Source organism: Pogona vitticeps, chromosome 2, assembly GCF_051106095.1.
Source record: "Pogona vitticeps strain Pit_001003342236 chromosome 2, PviZW2.1, whole genome shotgun sequence".
Classification (NCBI taxonomy): Eukaryota; Metazoa; Chordata; class Lepidosauria; order Squamata; family Agamidae; genus Pogona; species Pogona vitticeps.
The window spans coordinates 105927194-105948582 of NC_135784.1; the positions used below are offsets into that span (position 1 = coordinate 105927194).

Consider the following 21389-nt stretch of genomic DNA (forward strand, 5'->3'; position numbering starts at 1 on the left):
GTTGATGAGGTTATTCGATGGCAGTTTGAGGGGAAGAAGAAGGGACTTAAATCAGGGGAGGGCACAAAGAGCAGAGTAGAGCTGGGAGACAAACAGTGGCTGGTTCAGAACCCAGGCGGATTTGCTGCAAAGCCTCAGTAATATACTGTATTCCGCTGTGTGCTACATTAGTAATGTCTTGACTTCACTAACAAATGCAGCCTCAGAGAAGCAGTGAAGAATAACCCTGATACAGTATTTCTAGAACTCCATTTCAATTGTTTGAGGTGCCCCTTGTTTTTTCATATGAATTATGTCAGCAGTCTTCTCAGCAGAGGTTGGGATCAGTGGGATCGGCACAAGATGCAGTCCATTAAACTCTCTGTCTCTTCCACCATCCTCTCCTCCCAGGCACCACCTCTCCACAACCCCATTTCCTCCTTGAGCCCACTTTCTGTACTGATCACCTGTTCCCCACTTAACTGGCTGAACAGTCCAGGTAGACAGAGAGGAGGGTTTGCAGAGAAGTGGTGTTTAAATCTTCTACAGTATTTGCTTGATCTCCTTCCCTCATGTTGTTTTGCTGGAAGGATAACTATTGAGCAGTTGAGGATAGTGGTTCTCACCCAGTGGTATCTGTGTCACTTGATGCACACAGAACCATGTAGGGGTTTCATAACAATTACCAAGGATTCACAATACCCCGGTCTGCATGTTCACCTGTTCCAGAGGACTGGAGGATAGCACATGTCACTCCAATCTTTAAAAAGGGAATTGGGGGAACCCAGGAAACTACAGGCTGGTTAGCCTAATATCTGTTTCAGGGAAGATGGTGGAAAGTCTCATCCAAGATAAAATCTTAAAACATGTAGAAGAGCAAGCCTTGCTGAGGGAAAATCAGCATGGCTTCTGTAAGGGTAAGTCTTGCCTCACAAACCTTTTAGAATTCTTTGAAAAGGTCAACAGGCATGTGGATGTGGGTAGATTGGTGGATATTGTCTATCTGGATTTTTAAAAGGCGTTTAACACGGTCCCTCAAAAAAGGCTGCTGAGAAAATTCTACAGTCAGGGGATAAGAAGGAAGGTCCTCTTATGGACTGAGAATTGGCTGAGAACCAGGAAACAGAGAGTAGGTGTGTCAATGGACAATTTTCACAATGGAGAGCAGTGAAAAGCGGTGTGTCCCAGGGATCTGTCCTGGGACCGGTGCTTTTCATCTTATTCAGAAATGACATGGAGATGGGGATAAGCAGTGAGGTGGCCAAGTTTGCAGATGACACTAAACTTTTCCAGGTGGTGAAGACCAGAAGGGATTGTAAAGAGCTCTAGAAGAATCTCTCCAAACTGGGAGAATGGGAGGCAAAATGGCAAATGTGTTTCAATATAAGAAAATGCAAAATAATGCACTTTGGAGCAAAAAAAATCAAAACTAGTTATCAACTGATGGGTTCTGAGCTCTCTGTGACAGATCAGGAAAGAGATCTTGGTGTGCTGGTGGACAGCTCGATGCACGGCAGCAATGAAGAAGGCCGATTCCATGCTAGGTATCATTAAAAAGTGTTTGGGGCTCTTTAGTCCAGGGCCCCCCGATCCCCATTCTATGGACCAGTCTGTGGCTTTGCCAGGACTGGGCCACAGAGACAAATCTCTTGCCCCCACATGCACAAACGCATGCATGCCCCTCCCATGCACACACAGCTCCTCCCCTGCCTGCACAGATCCCCCCACCCCCCACCTGCATGCTAAACCAGTCTGTGGAGGCAAAAAGGTTGGGGGCCACTACTTTAGTTTAGAGAAGAGGCACCTGAGGGGGGGACATGATTGAGACATATAAAATTATGCAGGGGATGGATGAAGTGGATAGAGGGAAACTCTTTTCCCTCTCATGCAACACCAGAACCAGGGGACATTCACTCAAATTGAGTGTTGGGAGAGTGAGAACAGACAAAAGAAAAGATTTATTTAAATCAATACTGCATGTTCTTAGTCTGTGGAACTCCTTGCCACAGGATGTGGTGATGGCATCTGGCCTAGATGCCTTCAAAAGGGGATTGGACAGATTCCTGGAGGAAAAGTCCATCACAGCTTACAAGCTGTGATGGGGGTGTATAATCTCCAGGCTTAAAGGGAAGGTACCTCCAAATGCCAGATCAGGAAACAGGCATCTAGTTGTCTCATCTGCTCGCAGAGGCATCTGGTGGGGTCACAGGGAGATACAGGAAGCTGAACTAGATGGGACCTCGGCCTGATCCAGCAAGTCTCTTATGTTCTTACAGTATATAGGTTTTTCCTAGCAACCTTGCCACAGTTCATCCATCTGTGACCTTTTAGCATGGTAGTAGGAACTTCGGACACTCACTGTTTCTCCTGATCCCCTATTTTCCCTGCCCACCAATTTACCACACATGAAAGAGATAATGATAGAATTCTAGTAAATACAAATAATTCTGGGGAGAAAGTTAGTGTTTTGTTCAAGACTTCCACAGCTTGTTCACACAGAGATAGGAGGGCGATACAAACTTGTGTTTCAGTTGCCTATTTGTAGTAATCAGTGCTAAAACTCTATAATGCTTCAGGGCAATTTCATGAAAATTAAATGAAGAAAACGGGTGACCTGTGAGCGGAATAAAAAGTCCTTGGACACCCCAAGGCCAGTGCAGTTAACAAGAGTATGTCAGTGCTACCTTCTGGAAATCTGGGCATCTGCTAACAAGACCAAACTTTGTAAATAGCATCTTGCGAACCGCTTCTCTTCAAGATAATCCCAAAGTCTACCATGGTTGGTGGTATCAGCAACAGCTAAGATCTCCTACAGAATGAGGTGGGACACATTTCTGTCTGTTCTTTCCCTGCATAATCCACCAAGACAGCCAGAGGCATTTTGATCTCAGCAGCACATCAAGAGCCAGACTGAAATGGAACAAAGTCTGATACAAATGCCTGAGATAAGGTACCACCACATGCTTGAGCACCTGACCCAGCTTATGTAATATGGAATATCAGCCATTAGATACCAAGAGTGGGTTTACATTGAGAGCTAAAGTCAAGAGAGTGACTTGTCATAAAGGTCCTACCCAAAATAAATGAGGGTTGCAATCTTTTGCCTAACAGAGAAATTCCACTGAATTAAGTAAAACTTTCTTCTGAATACATACTCACAGGATTGGGCTGCCTGGCTGCAACCCTCTGCAGAACTATTGAACAATATGTTTACTGAACACAGTAGCACCAGCTTCTCAGTGAATATATTTAGTTTCTAACTGCATGACAGACTTTAAAAAAAAACTTTTTCTAGAGCTACAGAATGATACCATGCTACTGCTGAAGCTTCAGAAAATTCTCGTAAGACACACACACACGAACTGCAGTGGTGTAGCTTAGTGAATCATTTCTTAACATTTGTTCAGGTCTTTGATGTTTAACTTTTTTTGCTGTTTTCTTCTCCTCTGCAGCTGCTGGCCTTTCTTCAGGGGCTCTTCACATTCTACCATCATGGCTATGAGCTTGCAAAGGATTTCAGTGATTTCAAGACAGAGCTAACAATCAGCATACAAAATGTAAGAGCCAAGTAGAAACACTGAAAAGAGACAACGCACCTATATAAGCAATATATTTTAGCTTCTTCTCTTTTACCAAACCTATTTTGCTGTGCAACCGTTCTAATTTGTATAATGGCAACAGCCCTTTAGATGGAACTAAATGATCTTGATAATGGCCTAGTTCCTTCTATCTTAGGGATGTTAGGATATGCAATGCATTAAAAATAGCCATTGCAGAGAAAATAGACACTTACATGAAAAGTGCTTTTAACTGCTCCCAATAGGTCCATATTTCAGTCTGCTTGTATTATATAACTTTTAATTCAGTCCGGCTGATTTTCTTGACCCCTCTCTATATAAAGCTCCAGAAATATTTTGAAGGATATTGTTTTTGATCCCCATCAAGCAGTGTGGCCAGAGTATACTGGTGTATGTGTGGCTCATGTCCATTCTGAAATAGAAATAACAGTACACTGGTACATGTGGTGATATCTGCTAAGGGAAGTTTAACAAGTACTCTCTTCATGGCAGACATATATGATACCATATGAATATAATGTTGGTTTCATCGTATAGCTGCCTATGAACCCAAGCATGCATGAGCCTAAGGCGGCCCTGCCATTGACCAGAGTAAGGCAGCCACTTGAGGCAACAGATTGTTGATATCATGGAAAGGTAGCAGACTAGTTATGGAATGTATTATTTTTGTTGCCATAAGGAGCTTGTGTAATTTTCTGCATCAAGTGCTAGAATAAGTTGGCTGGCTTTGGGAGCTAATGTACTCTCCAGTGTGGTTTGGCTGGGTGCATGTGTTGAGGGATTTTGTGTATGGCTGCACTTCAGGCAGCAACATGTCTTTGGCTAGCATTTACCGGCCAGGAGGGGCAGAAAGTAGATGGGATGTACATATGACTCTGAGCGTATTGGGAAGGATTTCCAAATCCTAGTTATCTAACAATGGTAGCAACCCCTCATGGGCTGCTGAAATCAAGAATAATAAGAGGGAAAGAGAGCAGGTTTGTATCAGAACTACAGTTCTGAGGTGGAGAGTAAATTCCTGGGCCCTCCAGAGCTCTTTGTTCTTCAGTTCTATGTATGGATTATGCTTATGCTTCTACTTTGTTCCTGGCTCTCTTCCTCTGGATTCTACTGGGAAACAAAGGAGATCCTGGAAGCTCTGAGCCTGCCCAGGTCTATCTGAAGCAGTAGCAGCCTCTTTGTAATGCCATGGATGTCTGAAAAGGGCCATTTAACACCAGGTTTGCTTGCTTCTTTTGAATGCAGACCAGGAACCGGTTTGAAGGCACCAGATCAGAAGTCGAGTCCTTGATGAGGAAGATGAAGGAGAATCCCCATGAGCACAAAAACATCAGTCCTTACACAATGGAGGGCTACCTCTATGTCCAGGAAAAGCGTATGTGCTTTTGTTCTGACTTCATGTAGCTGCTACGCAGGGGAACTCTTGAGCTGACTCATAAAATTGCAGTAGTGTCTTTTTTCTCAGCCAGGGAGAGGGGAGGATTCAAGTTGAATAGGCAGAAGGTCCTCTGATAAGTGTGACTTGTAAAAGAAACCCCAACTCTAATGAGGGGAGATGTCATCTTTGTACAAGATTTAGGAAAAAAACCTCACTGATTTTCACTGACAATATTAATGCATGCCTGCATTCAGGTACTGTATATTCTCCTATCTCTGCCTCCTAGACCACTTTCTGCCTTCTGGGAGTTTTATTCAGAGTTGCTGTAAATTACTTGAAAATGACAGGGATTATCCCCAATCCTTCTAGGGACAAATGCCTTTGAATTTGGTTAATTATCTCTTCACCTCTCCCAAATTCCAGCATCTTGAATTCAAAACTGTGTCACTAAAATCATTGCAGCTGCTCGGCTTGCTTTAGTTATTAGTATATACCGCATTTCCCCAAAAATAAGACAGGGTCTTATGTTAATTTTTGCTCCAAAAATGCATTAGGGTTTATTTTCAGGGAATGTTTTACTATTTTTTTTCATGTACAACGTTTATTCAAATACAGTCATGTCATCTTCTTCTGGTTGCTGCACAATGGTGGAGGGCATGGTTTCACTTAACTGGGGCCTTTTGAGGGGTACAGCTTACATTACCAGTATCTGAAAAATCCTACTGGGGGTTATTTTCAGGTTGAGTCTTATTTTCAGAGAAACAGGGTAATTTTGTATTATGTGTGAATGATTATAGTCCTTTTCAATTCTTTTTAGGTCATTTTGGGACCTCCTGGGTGAAGCATTACTGCACATATCAGAGTGATTCTAAACGAATAATTATGGTGCCATTTGACCAGAAGTCTGGTGGGAAGGGGGTGAGTGAGAGCGCCAGAAACTTGTACCCATCGATAGTTCTGAGATTATTGTGATGAGGATCATGATAGGCTTCAATGAAGGAAATGTTCAGGTGGTGGTGGAGGGAGAAGGGATCAGTTCTTTCAATATGTGACAGACTCATCCCTTTAAGGGCTGGTGGCAAGGTGGTGGGGGATGACATGCCAGAGGGTTAGCTACTTTAAAAGTCATGCTGCCTCACTGTGACTAGGATGGGAGTTAGGAGGCAGTGTTTGAAATATCTCCCTCTTCGTTCATTCCAGGCTAGTATAGAGGCTTGGGATCTCTGAAGTGAACAGAGGGATGTTGGGAACAGAGGATCTGAAAGCCGCACACCTTGTTTGGGGACCCAGGAATGTTATTAAAAAAAGAGAGGAAGATATGTTGGCCTTCCTTGGCAGGTGATGCTATAATTGTGTCACCACTACAGAAAGGTCATTTTCTCAAGTCCCCGTCAATCTAGCTTCTCCAGGTGGTGGGACATATAACATGTCCAAATCAATTAGAGCTAAGGAACCTAATTCTAGGGAGATGGTGGCCTTCAAGAAATCCTAGCTCCAGATTGCTCGGTATTCTCTTAAAAATGCATGATGGACAAAGATTACACTGTAAGGCAAGGCATTCCTCTTAGAAAATATTTTAACAGTCTTCTGCTAGAGGGGGAACCATTTCTTCCTAGGGCTAGGAATAGATTTGTACTCGAAAGAGGAGACGTTCTGAACAGCAAAGTTTGGTACCTTGGTCAAGAGGTCTGTTGTTTGAATTAACCTCATTGTCTGAGTGAACCTGGAATTTTAGTTAGCTTAATCAATTTAGTTAATGTCCTCTTTCTCGTAGTTTCAGAACATATACCTAGGTCCACAAAAGGGCATTTACCACAATATTGCCCTACCATTTTGTTCCTTTTATGGTTAACAGAGAAGACAGTGGCAATGCTGACATAAAGGGATGGGTGATGTATGTGGACCAGGTGCTTTTCATGTAGTGTACTGCCGTTTCAGCATTAATTTTCAGTCAAGCAAGGATTCTGTCAAAGATAATATCTCTTTTAATATGCAAAGTGCTTAGGAGACTTAAAGGAATATTCTTTACAATAGGTAGTTTTAACATAAATTCACCACATACAGCCTTTGTGAGGGCACTTTCTCCTTCGCTGTAAGACATGATGTAATGCTGGGCACAAACTTCGTTTCTAACAAATGGTTGTTTTGCCCTTTTCTGCAGGTTGTCTCTAGCTGTTGTCTCTGCACAAAGAAGTGCACAATAGGTATGCATATACATATTCCTAGGAATATGTATATGTATACCTATTCCTAGGAATATGTATATGTTTTGGCAGTACTCCTAGGAATCTACAGCTATTGCATTTAAAGTAATCTTGCTGGTGCTCTTATTGGGTCATGTTCCCCTAAACCTAAATCACTGCTTAACATGTACTGACCTACAGCCTTTCACAAGTACCGCTTCTTCCTGTGGCATTTCTACTTGCATTATGAGTCATGCTCCCAGAATGCCTGTTTTGCCAAGTGGTACTCCTTTGTTAGTGTCCTGAGGCCTCTTGTGCTCTGTCATCCACTAGATCTTTCTGGCTGTTCCTGACCTGCTCCACAGCCAAGAGAAGACGGAAACAGTCTTGTGTTTTCTTGATTTAATTTCCATCAGGAAAGAGAGTTGGGTCACAGGCAAAGTGGTCAGCACTATAAATAATATCTTCTAGTTATTTGGAGGAGGAGGGTTGTATGGATAGGTAAATAGCAAGGCTGATGCTGGCTGGGCTTTCTAATACCAGAAAAATAATATTGTGGTATGTGGATGGAGCCAGCAAATGGAGCCGTAGGAAAATAGGACAAAAGCCACAGGATATGACATGTTAGATGATGAACTCTTTGGGTAGAGTCAACAGATGTAGCTCCTCAGCCTGTTCCTGAACCTACCCTAAGCTCACAACAGAAGAAGAAAGCAGTGTGATAAGCTAGTTATAATGTTGTCCCTCGTCTTAGATGGTTTGCAAAGAGGATTCATGGTCAATAGCTCCCTCCTCAGATACTGGCCATGGTAGCCAGAAAGAGGTACCATGGCTTAAAAGGGAACACCACTGAGTACAAATTGCTGAGGAATAAGAACAAGAAAAGGGTGTTGCTTCTTCTTCGTAGTCTCTGTGAATCCACACTATAGGATTTAATCTGTGCTTGCACAGAGGTTTCCAGAATATTCTAGAGCTTTATCACATGTTCACCAGGACCGCCCCCCTAGTACACGTGGTCTGCGTGTCCTGGCAATTAACCTAGTTTTTGCCACCACTGAGTTTTCATCTTACAATGAGCTCTTTGTTTGCCTTGCTTCTACTTTTTTTCTGAAAAGGGACGTTAGAGGAAAATCAGTAAGAGACTCTTCAACTGTTTTTTCCTTCTACCGGCTGCCCCCCCTTCCCCATTTCCCCCTTCCCACTATTTTATGGCCCCCACAGGGCCATTCAAATGGTACACCTTGTGTCCTAATAAAACTCCCCTCTCCGACGGGCACAACTCCTGTCTTTTCTGCCTCTGGGAATCACACCAGCCCTCATCGTGTCAAGCCTGCAGAAATCTCACAAAGCAGGCTCTCAAACTTCGGCAACAACGCGTTAGATCTTTCCTTTGGGAACGTTACCTCTGTCTTCTACCGACTTCGATGGAGGCCACACCAACTTCCCAACCTCTGGCTGCTGCCTCTTCCAGTGTATCTTCCATTTCTCCGACATCCAAACAGACCTCCTCAAAGTCTAACTCCAAGCTCTCTTCTAAATCTAAGACTTCGGGATTGACATTGAAATCGACAATGACACCGAAGACATCTTCAACTTCGGAGCACTCTAAGCTGAAAAAGCCAAACAATCTAATCCACCGTCTTCTCGACTTCCTCCCAGCAGGATGACCTCTGCACCTCCTATGCAGGATCAACCGACAGTATGCATTGACTCCCTTTCTGCAAATGAGGACTCTATCCCTCTGCCATCTGGTCACTTGCCCTCTGCTCTGCTCACTCAGTCCCCAGAATGGGCTAATACCTCGGCTGAGGTGACCATGATTGCATAATCTGCTTATTCGAGCCCCAAATATATGAGTTTCAAGTCGGATTCAGCATCAGTACTGGCTGATCTGCACAAACGATTTTGAAAGACCAACTATACACCGTGGACTTGCCGATCCGATATCAAACAATATCAACCTCTGAAACCATCAGGGTTGCCGACATTGCAGGCCACCCAACTTCGCTACCGCCATCCAAAGCGAGTTACCCTATATGAACCTCCAACTTACTTTGAACCTCTGCCTAAGCGATTCCGGCATTGGTCATATCGGTATTGGCAGCCTGATACTGGTCTCTATATCGAAAACATCCTCGATATGCCTACTACTACTCATCAGACTCCTCAAAGTCCCCATCTCCTCCACGGTACCAGACTAGATCCTGACCACATTACTAAACCTCTTCTGAGGACAAGTACATACCTCCTCCTCCGGTACTGAAGCCTTCTAAAACCACACAGAAGTGGTCTTACCCTACTGAGCCTTTCATCGCTCAACCACTCACGGTACCAAAGCGACCCCGCCCATCGACGTTGTTTGCCACCAAGCTGACCACACTCTCCCACGTGCGTTCCTTTTCTCTACAGGTAACTACCACCTACACTGGACCATCACTGGCTCCTCTAGATACTACCAACACTCACCAGCTCAAATGATCTACTTCTCACCAGGTTCCTCACTCCAAACATGGTACCAACAAATCTCAATGCTATCCTCCATTGTCATCACATGACGATGTGCCTCATACTGCTGGCTCTCCATATCAACAGTTTCCTCCACCTCCAGGCTATCAACCTCAATCACCTCTGCCTTCTGACAACGAGACGCTCAACTCCTCCCCACCACAGGAGTCTCTACCTAACCTGCCTATGCCCAATTCAGATGTGGTTGATACCAACCCACTGTCTCCATCTGAGGACTTCTCCTATTCGCAACTCATTCTCCATATTGCAAAGGTTATGGACTTGGATGTTCAACATCCAGTCCCTACAGAATCAGACAAAGTTTACAAGGATATCAATCAGGTTCAAACTCCTCCACTCCATATGAGGTTTATCCCTTCTCTCCTCAGACTTACCAAACAATCATGGCCAAACCCCTCTTCTGTCCCGCAATTTCCAGACGTGCTAAGAACTTATATAAAGCACATGGAAATAATACTTCCTTTCTCTCCAAACATCCACCTCCCAACTTGGTTATAGTTGATGCCATGCAAAATAGAGCTCACTATCGCTCTAGTGCAACTCACAATAACAAGAAGGCAGGAGGCTCAATATCATTGGACGTAGAGTCTACTCTCTTGCCTCTTTCACGGTTTATGCTGCCAACTACCTAGCTACCATGGAAGCGTACCACCATCATCTGTGGAATAAAGCTCTCCCAACCCTCCAGTCCGCACCTGACGAATACAAAGCACGTGGCCTTGCTTTCCACTAAAAGGCTATAGCAGTGGCTTGTCAAGGGTGCATCACTGCTCATCATGTTATAGAGGCTATGTCCAAACACATGGCCACTATTATCACATTTCACAGACACCCATGGCTCCGCTTGGCCCATATCTCTGAAGACTCAACATCTCTGCATTGAGGACTTGCTTTTCGATGGAGTCGGCCTTTTTGTTGACAAGATGGACAAAACTTTAGACAACCTACAAAAGATGAGAAAAACAGCATGCTCATGCAATACTCAGACATATTATCGCCCTCAACGATATCAATGGTGCTGCATTTATCTGTACCAGCAATACAAGCCTCCTCCTGAATGACAGAGGTACTTACCAACATCTTCCTCATCCTTTCAGCCTCAACGTGCCATGCAGCAACAATGCCCTAGACAATCTTTCAGGTGCCATGACAACAAATTAAAACAGAGCCTTTGACTTCTCTCTCACCCAGATCCACACACTTCCCACCATACCATCTGGCAACACTTGTCTCTCAGCTCATTTTCTGCCCTGGGCCTCCATCACTACTGACTCTTGGGTACTCGGCATCATCACCACAGGTTACCTGATTGAATTCTCCCTCCTACCACCACCAAGGATAATTCTGACAACTCCGTCCGACACACTAAAATAAGTGATTTGATCACTTTTACTAAAATATGCCATCACTCTTGTCATTCCTTCAAATGACAACCGTGGATTCTTCTCCCAGTACTTCACCATCCCAAAGAGAGACGAAGGTCTCAGACCCATCCTCAACCTCCAGGACCTCAATTACTACATTCTTCAGAAACATTTCTATATGGTTACACTAGAACCCACACTATCCATTCTTCAGTAAAGCGACTGGTTGCTGTCATCGGCCTAAGCAATGCTTATTTTCACATTACTATTCACCACAATCACCAAAGGTTTCTCAGATTTTCTCTAGGAGACACCATTTACGAATTCAGGGCCCTCCCATTTGGCCTGTCCACTGCCCCCCCCCCCCCAGTCTTCACAAAAGTCATGGCCCTGGTAGCAGCTCATCTCCGTACACGAGGAGACTCCATCTTCCTGTACATAGACGACTGGTTACTGGGCACGCCCTCCCACTCTCAGGCTATCCATGACTTAGATCTCACTTTATCCTTCCTACCAGATCTGGGCCTAAGAGTCAATGTAGACAAATCTATCCTCCTACCTTCTCAAATTGTCACCTATATAGGTGCCATCCTAGACTCACAAAGAGCATGGGCATTCCTTTCTCAAGAATGAGCAATAAAGCTCCATTCTACTTCCAGACTCACACCCTTGTAATTCCGCATCAAGCCCAGTGCCTCCTCAGACTCATAGCTTCAACCACATCCGTCATACAACATACCCGGCTAAAAATGTGCTCACTCCAGGCATGGTACCTCTCTCTTTTCGACCCAATTTCTGATCCACATAGCAAGCTGCTCCAAGTAACACCAGAGCTCAGGGCTCAACCACTTTGGTTGGACACACCAGACAATCTGTTCATGGGCAGGCCCTTAGCTTTGCTGCAGCTCATGACCAAAGTCACCACCGATGCCAACCCTATTGGATGGGGAGCTTATTGCAATGGCCTTTGGATACATGCCCTATGGTCACATGTGGAAAGGAGGCTCCACATCAGTCAGCTCAAGCTCCTCACCATTTTGAAAGCCCTCCGTGCTTTCGAACCCATCATTACTGGAACAGCCATACAAATCACCACAGACAATACCACTGCTCTTTTCTGTGTGAACAAACAAGGAGGCACTCATTCCCTATCTCTCCTCTAACTTACTGTCCAATTGTGGGAGTGGTGTTACGAACACCACATCTATCCAGTCGCAGTTCATGTCGCCACCCAGCACAATCAACTGGCAGACACATTAAGCAGGCTGCACACTCAGATGCATGAATGGACTCACGACAACTCAGTGTTCCTCGATCTGTGCAATTGTTGGGTCATCGCTGCATAGACATTTTTTACACCTTTCACAACAAGAAATGCACTCTCTACAGTGGTGCCTCGATTTATGAATGCCCCTACTTACGACCATTTTGAGTTATGTCCAGCTCTGGCCACAAAATTTTGCTTCTACTTGCCACCGGAGTTTCCACTTACAAACAGAAAAAGGCAGGGAAAAAAGTCGGGAAATTCAAATTTCTAACTGTAGGTGGTGACAAGGCTGCTTCTTTGTAGCTCTTTCGTCCCAGCAGTTAGAGATCGTCAGAGCCTTAGGAGACTTGGGACTGCCTCCTTCCATTTCTGTGTGTGTGTGTGTGTGTGTGTGTTTGCAGGGAGGCTTCAGGCTGCCTTGTAAGGTAAGGTGTTGTTTTCTGCTTTTTAAAAACTGTTCTGGGTGTTTTTGCAGCGTGGTTTTGAGCTGGGGGTGATGTTTCTGTGCTGTGGTGGGTCTTGGGTGCAGTTGGTTTGTTTTTTTTCCCCACATTTCCAATGGGCCTTGGGGGGGTTTCCTTGCTTTTTGGATTCCCCCCATTTCCGATGGGTCTTGGGAGGTTTGTTTGCTTTTTAGCCCCCCCCCCCATTTCTGATCTTGCACAATCTGCTTGATTGCTTTTTTGCTTTCTCTTGTTTGCATTTGCAATGGGTCTTGCATGGTTGAATGGGTTTTGGTTCGTTTTCTTTGCATTAGGTTTCCCATGCTTGATTGCTTTTCTTTCTTTTGTTTGCATTTGCAATGGGTCTTGCACGGTTGATTGGTTTTTGGTTTGTTTTCTTTGCATTAGGTTTCCCATGCTTGATTGCTTTTTGCTTTTTTTGTTTGCATTTGCAATGGGTCTTGCACAGCTGATTGGTTTTTGGTTTGTTTTCCTTATATTAGGTCTTCCACGCTTGATTGCTTTTTGCTTTCTCTTGTTTGCATTTGCAATTGGTCTTGCACAGTTGATTGTTTTTCTTCCCCCTCTTCAACTGAAAGGGATTAATTGCATTTCTGACTGGTCTTGATGGGTTTTTTGTTTTTGGGGTGTGTGTGTGATTTTTTTTCTTCAGCTGCAACTGATTAATTGCATTTCAATGCATTTGAATGGGAAATTGTGCTTTGACTTACGACAATTTTGACTTACACCAAACTTCCTGAACCAATTAAGTTCGTAAATTGAGGCACCACTGTACTTCTTCAGAACAGGAGTCAGCCCAGACTCCCTCAAGTCGACCTGCCCTACCTTCAATTGCACCTGGACAAAGTTGCTCTTTACCCAGATGTCTCTTTTCTCCCAAAGGTTACCTTTGAGTTTCATCTCAAGCAACCCATTGTCTTACCTATTTTCTTCCCATCACTGGCAAATGACCTTGAACGGTCCCTACACTCGCTCGATATTCGGCAAGCTGTGGCGTTTTACGTCTCCAGGACCTCTGCTTTTTGCAAGTCTAGGAGGCTCTTTATTACTTCACATGTTCCTCACAGAGGTGCACAGATTTCTTCCCAAACCATTTCTTGATGGATTGTGACAACCACCTGCCTTGCTTATCAACTCTCCCACAAGCTGATATCATACTCTCTCACAATACATTCCGTAAGAGCCATTGCAGCTTCTACAGCCTTTTAAAGAGGTATACTTTCTCCTGACATTTGTAAGGCTGCCACATGCTCGACTCCATCTACCTTTGCCACACATTACCGCCTCGATGTCAGAGCCAAGACAGATGCGGCATTCGGCAGAGCTGTATTATCATCTGTTCTTCTGTGGCATCCCTCCTCCTGTAAGTCCGCTTGTCAGTCACCCTATAGTGTGCATTCACAGAGACCATGAAGAAGAAAGAGAGGTTATTTACCTGTAACTCTGGTTCTTTGAGTGGTGATCTGTGAATTCACACTTCCCGCCCATCCTCCTCTCTGTCCGTCACATCTGTTCCATTTGAAACAGCGGCGGGCTGTTCTTAGGAACTGAGGTAATCGCCAGGATGGGCAGACCACATGTACTGGGGGGATGGTCCTGGCAAACGCGTGATAAAGCTCTAGGATATTCCGGATACCTCTGCGCAAGCGCATATTAAACCCTATAGTGTGAATTCACAGATGATCACTCGAAGAACCAGAGTTACAGGCAAGTAACCTCTCTTTTCCTTTAAATCTTGATTTGTTGGGTTTCTGCAGGGATCTCATGGTTCCTGTCTGAAGTAGTGATATTTGGACTGTTTGGGGGACCTGGAATGTGTTGTCAGCCACATATTTTATATGGCAAGTTCCTGTGGTTCCTGATCATGCTGCCAAGGGCTGATCAGTGTTGTAGTGCAAAAACATCTGGAACAGCACATGTTCCCTCTCCCTTGGATGCGTTGAAAGTTTGCTCTGCTGCTACAGGGCTGTCATATGTTCTTATCTGTTCTGAGGTGTTGGATATTTACCATGATTTCTATATGTAATTTTTTGGAAGCTGGTTTACAGGTGGTACTAAAATCTTGACTTCTCTTCAGCTTGTTGTTTTTATCAGTATTCATCATTGAGCCACATAATATATACATTATATGAGGAGGCCCTCCTCTTGGTCCCATTGCCAGTGCAAGCACAACTGATGGGGACACAGGAGAGGGCCTTCGCTGTGGCAGCTCCCAGGCTATGGAACGCTCTCCCTCGGGAGATCAGGATGGCCCCTTCCCTGCTATTCTTCTGAAAAAAGCTAAAGACCCATCTCTTCAGACAGGCTTTTCACAACTATAATTGAATACCTGAACCCCATTTTAGTAGATAATTTTAATCTTTTTTGTGTTTTTATGTTTTAATCTTTTAATTGTATTTTAAATTGTATATTGTTTAGTTCATCTTTTTCTATTTAACTTATTGTGTTTTTAAATTGTGTGAATTTTAATGTTGTGAGCCACTTTGGGTCCCTTGTTGGGAGAAATGCGGAACAACAACAACAACAAAAACAACGATGATGATGATGATGATGATGATGATGATGATGATGATGATGATGATGATGATGTGTAAGATAATGATGGCTTGGATTCAGAACATGGTTATTACCTCTATGTAATTTACAGACAGATGGGTCAAATTTGATTTCTGTCTTCTACCAGGGTGAAGATGAAGCCATTATCCTCAAGTCCTGCACACGACGGAAAACTGATTCTATAGAAAAGAGATTTTGCTTTGACGTGGAAGCAATAGATCGGTGAGTTGAATAAGTCTTTCACTATTTTCTTATTCATTTATTTTTCTTACAGTAATAGAACTGAACATCTTTTTGGAGGCAATACAAAACAGAACTAGAAGTTAGCCTGAACTTTTCTCACCATCTGTATTCTTCTTAGATTATAGGTGGGATTTGGAGGTGCAATTCCATTGACAGAGTTGGAATGTGGGTGGGGGTTCTCCAGAACTCCCACTGCATCCTCTAAATCTGCTCTAAGTGGCTAAAGAAACCTTGTGGATCAGATTTTTGAGCCGCAAGAAGGTGTGGATGTATGAAGTGGAGAGAGGGAGAAGGTTCTGCTGTGCCAGATGGAGTTTTGCTACTATGACACTACACATCAAGATTACTTTGTAGAACTTGCCCATGTTGTTGTGTGTAGTGTAAATCTTTGCCTAGACAGGGAATGTTCTGGGGCTCGCTTGACACCTTGTGCTATTTTAGTCAATTAAGACACATATAAGGAGTTGTTAGAAAAGCATTTGTGCCATATTTGGAAACTGGGTGTGCTTTACACATTCCTAGGCCTCAAGCATATGTTTGAGTTGAGATCTTACATGTCTACACTTATATTCAAGTGTGGTTAGGGTAGAAATGAAATATTGCACCAGCATTTATTTCAGCCATATTTAAGCATAATTATTTGGGTAAACTCGCCCAAGTGTAGAAGGCACTACTCTAGACTCCCCTCCATCTTTGGTTTCTCTCCCCTCTAAATGGCAGTGATGAACCTAAAGAGCAACAGTGTTGTTATTTATGGACATTGTCCATGTGAGTCTAGACCTTGACATCCAGAGCCCTCATTGATAACAGAGCTCCCCCTCTTTAGAATTGTTGACCTACATATATCAGAGGGGATGACAGAGATTGACAGAGCTACAATGTTCCTCTCTACATATTGGATTTATCCCAATTAAAAAACTTGAATGTGACTTAAATGTAGGACACTGGTTGAAATCCTGTTGTGCAAATGGCATAACATTTAGATGTGAATTGCTGCAAGTTAAGAAGTCTCTAGATATTAACTGCTGCATACTGAGTTGCATGACTTAGCATGCAACAGATAATGCCTACAGAGACTTCTTAACTTAGAACTACTTATATTTAAAAGTTATGCCATTGGAGCAACCTTGCAACAGGATTTCAGCTAGTGAAGGATTTTGGGATCTCCTGTTTCCTTCTGTTTTTACCCACAATGATGTTGTGACCTAATTAACATATTAGGAAATGCTGGGAACATTAGAGATGGACTGTCCAATTTTCCCCCAGTCTGTATCACTTTTATTTGTTCATTCCTATATCCCATTTCTGCATTCATGGGTGATTTTTTATAAAAGATGTGCAAAAATTTATTTGAATATATATGGATTGTTTAAAGATATTGTTTATCATTGTATTTTACTTTAACATACACATCTTGGTAGTTTTTTTTCAACTGCATTGCAAAATTTGGAGAAGTATGAAACCAAGCTATAACTGTTTTGATCTGTAGATTAGTTCTGGAGATGCAAACCAAGTTAGTCTGTATCAGAATCCACCAAGTATAAATTCCTTAAACTTCCTTGGTTGCTGCAATAACAAGTCACTTGTAGTTTCTATACTTTCCCTTAAGAATTCAGAATGTTTTCTTCATGTTACCTCAGTACCTTTTAGGACTTCCCTATAACATTATTTATTTTATTTTATTTTATTCATTAGACTTCTACCCTACCCATCTAGACCAGGGTCTACTCTGGGTGGCATAAGTTTTGAACTGGATTCATCTGGATCTATTGAGCTATTTCTATCTAGAGCAGTCCCATTAAAAATAAATGTTGGATTACCATATAGCATTTGATTCAATGAGTCTGCTCAATTTCGGACAAGCAGTTGGATTTAGATTCTGATTTACATCTCAAATCTTGTTTAAAGCACAAGCTTTCAGAAGTCTTGTTACTATATTTTGATAACCACTGATCTCTATGCTTTTGTTTTTCGCAATAGTGTTATTCTTTTTTCTATTGATGGTTAAACTGATTTTAAACCTTTCATGTTGGTTGAAAGCTTTCATGTAGAGTTGAAACAAATTTTAAAAATAGGTGGTAACTCTGCTCCCCCACCATTTCAAATAACTTATATACCCATTAGGTTTTGGTTGTTCTCAGTGCCAGATACATGGCTTGATTCAATCTTACATCTGTCCATGACAGACACTCTGTGACAGTGTCTTGTCTAATTAACTGGATTTCAGTAGTATGTCAGCTAGAAAAGTGATCTCACAGTGACTGGAAGTGAAGCTGGCCTCTGTGCAAGCTTTAATCTATAAATTTCAAGAACCTGATGCTACACAGAAGCAATTGCCTTTCTGCATCATTATCTCACCATTTATATCTAAATATGTACTCCCTTAACAACGTGATGCATAGCTACCAAGAATCAAATATATTAACTGAAAGCACAAAATTGCAGCATTTCATTATTTGATAGGTACAATATATATCTCAGAGGCTAAAATTTATGAAGTTTTAGATTGAGTGCCAGTAATTTGGTTTCCCTAACTGCAAATCACCCTGATCTAAAATAACATATTTTTAGCAGAAGTGCCTTGAAGCCTTCTTCATGTAAGAATTCGTGTTTCTTTCCTTAGCTGAAGGCAGGGTTTTTGTTCAGGTTTTGCACTTGTCTAATTCACAACTGCTCCTACCACATGGGTGCGTCAAGTAGTGAAGGCAAAAAAGAAATAGTAGGTAAGTTGTCGCCTACATGCAATGTTTCTCCTCTGTCAAAGGAGAGGGTTCCTCAGATATGTGGATTGTAGCTGGGCAACAGTTTCATAGAAGGTCTTGAACACTGTACTACAGTGGTGCCTTGACTTATGAACTTAATTGGTTCAGGAAGATGGTCATAAGTCAAAATGGTCATAAGTTGAAGCACCATTTCCCATTGGAATGCATTGGAATGCAATTAATCTGTTCCGGCTGAATTAAAAAAATCACAAAAAAAATCACTGCAAGACCGGTCGGAAACGCAATTAATCCCTTCCAGCCGAGGGGGGTGGGGAGAAAAGCAATCAACTATGCAAGACCCATTGCAAATGCAAACAAGAGAAAGCAAAAAGCAATCAAGTGTGGGAGACCTAATGCAAAAAACAAAAACAAATCAAAAACCCTTCAACCTTGCAAGACCCATTGCAAATGCAAACAGAGAAAGCAAAAAGCAATCAAGCAGATTGTGCAGGATCGGAAATGGGGGGGGGACTGAAAAGCAAGGAAACCCCCAAGATCCATCAGAAATGGGGGGGGGGGAAATCAAAAACCAAACAAATCCCCTAAGACCCATCACAGCACAGAAACATAACCCCCCAGCTCAAAACCACGCTGCAAAAACACCCAGAACAGTTTTTAAAAAGCAGAAAACAACACCTTACCTTACAAGGCAGCCTGAAGCCTCCCTGCAAACACACACACACACACACACACACACACACACACACACACACACACACACACAGAGAAGTGGAAGGAGGCAGTCCCAAGTCTCCTAAGGCTCTGACGATCTCTAACTGCTGGGGCGAAAGAGCTACAAAGAAGCAGCCTTGTCGCCACCTACAGTTAGAAATTTGAATTTCCCGACTTTTTTCCCTGCCTTTTTCTGTTTGTAAGTGGAAACTCCGGTGGCAAGTAGAAGCAAAATGTTGCTGCCGGAGCTGGCCATAACTCGAAATGGTCATAAGTAGGGATGTTCGTAAGTCGAGGCACCACTGTACTGTCTTATCACAGAGCTTGGAAAATTATGTTTTAAATCATGGCTGTGTTGCCATTAGTCATTGCTTTTTGACAACTTGTACCTTGCTCATTATTTGTTTGTTATTTTAAGAGTCACACATCTCAGTACTAACATGTTACTATTCTTGATACTGTTTTACAAAAATACGTTCAGGTCTGAGAGAAATTATTTCAAATAAATAAATAAATAAATAAATGCCACAACTTCCCCTCTCCAAATGAGTCCCCAAAACAGTGTTTTAGATGCAGTGACAGAATAAGTGTTAACTGTTACTGGGGGAAAATGAACAATACTGCTGGCCATTATAGTTTTTCCCTCCTTCAAAAATGTATATAAAAAGTTATCTTACCCACAAAAACAGGATACACACTGTGCTGTTAACAGTAATTGGTTACTTTCAAGCTTTTCATGTCAGTATTGGGCTATCAATGAACAGGCATTGTGAGTAGGTGATCGGTAGCTGCTCTCTCTCTCTCTCTCTCTCTTTGTGTGTGTGTGTGTGTGTGTGTGTGTGTGTGTGTGTGTGTGTGCATGTGCGTGCGAGAGAGAGAGATGAGAGAGAGAACACAAAAAATAAATCAGGAAGAAAGCAGTAGTCATGATAGTGGTAGTTTGAAGAGTAAATTTATCTTACTTGCCCTACTGGAAAATGATTCGACATGGAGGCACAACCACTAGTACTGTCTAAGCTGGCAGTGCCTGTGCTATAAACTCTCTGTTTTGTACTCTCAAGCCCTGTTCAGGCATTACTGGATCAAGAGGTTTGAATATGCTGAGGGGAGCACTTAGCCCTGCCTCCTCTGTCATTGCTGAGTCTGAAGGGAAGAGGCTCCTGCTCTTATGTATCCTCTTCACACAAGCATGTACCCGAGCTTTCCAGGGCTTTCACTTGCCTCGTGTGATATTAATCATTCAAGGAAGACTCTGTGATAACAGAGGGGATGAGACTAAGTACAACACTGTGCAGGTTCTAACCTCTTTATTAAGTAGTGGCTAAGTAGGTCTTAAGTGAACCTGAGGAAAGAGGAAAAAATCAACTTTAATCCCAATGTCCTGCAAAGACTATCTTTCTAATGAAGAACAGTGATGCTCAAACCAAAACAAACTGTATTTTTCTTATATGAAACAGAAGTTCCTCTGTCTCTCTGAAAGATTGTTTAGAAAGAGAACTTGCACAGTGCTTGGGGAAAGAGCAGACATTTTATGTTAAATTCACCCCAACTGAGTTGTTCAAGAACTTCACAATAACAGTAGTCCCATGAAAGAGAGTTAGAAGAGGTCATAATAAGGAATTTCCCCGGTAGCCCTGGAATGTGCCACCCAGCTGTGAACAGAATGAGAAGAGTTCAAGGCTGGCATTCTTTCCACGTCCCTTGCCATGCTTGCTGACATGCAAAGAGATTTGTATTGTGGTTACAAAATAAATTGGGGAGAAAGGATAACAAATGAATTGGCATGAGATGGTGGTGAGAAAGGGGGAATTGAGAATGGATGGAGTCAGACCAGGAAACACAGGCAATCTGTTTCAGTTGCTCTGTTCTGCATTACATGCCATCAAGGCAATGTGCTCCACAGGCATTAGACAGATGGCCTCATTGGTTCATTGCCACTTCCTATCTTGAATGCCATAAAGTCTTCTCACTGTTGCTACATCAGAAGCTTGCATTTAATGAGCATCATGGTGAAACCTGAGCAGTATTCAAGCATTTTATTCATGTGCTGTCTTGCAGGACTTTCAGGGTTGCAGGTGGCAGGTTTTTGTATACAAAGGGATAGATGTGAAGGCATCCATCTGCCATGCAAATCAGTGCAGCTGAACTTCCTCTTATGTGGATGTCTTAATGTGTGCAAAGATTCCATCTTTGAAGATTTGCACAGTGACTAAAACCCAGTAGTACATCACAAGTAGAGTATTTCTCATAGAATCAGTGGGCCTTCTCTAATTATGACTTACTACTTCTGCGAAGCAACCAACATGAAATTGACAGACCTCCGGGAGGCAGTGGAAGATAGGAGGGCCTGGCGTGCTCTGGTCCATGGGGTCACGAAGAGTCGGAAACGACTAAACAACAACAACACTTCATCTATT

The 21389-nt window shown here is 42.8% G+C and overlaps 1 protein-coding gene across 3 annotated transcripts in view; it reads left to right on the top strand.

Annotated features, from left to right (window-relative positions):
- The window catches only part of ARHGAP26 (Rho GTPase activating protein 26), a 400569-nt gene that overhangs the window by 98753 nt on the left and 280427 nt on the right, over positions 1 to 21389 (top strand). For all 3 annotated transcript variants that reach the window (XM_020806318.3, XM_020806326.3, XM_020806342.3), the window contains exons 7-10: positions 3432 to 3536; positions 4803 to 4932; positions 5753 to 5853; positions 15423 to 15517. In XM_020806318.3, coding sequence (XP_020661977.2) covers positions 3432 to 3536; positions 4803 to 4932; positions 5753 to 5853; positions 15423 to 15517 — 431 coding nt within the window. The remainder of the gene's footprint in view (positions 1 to 3431; positions 3537 to 4802; positions 4933 to 5752; positions 5854 to 15422; positions 15518 to 21389) is intronic.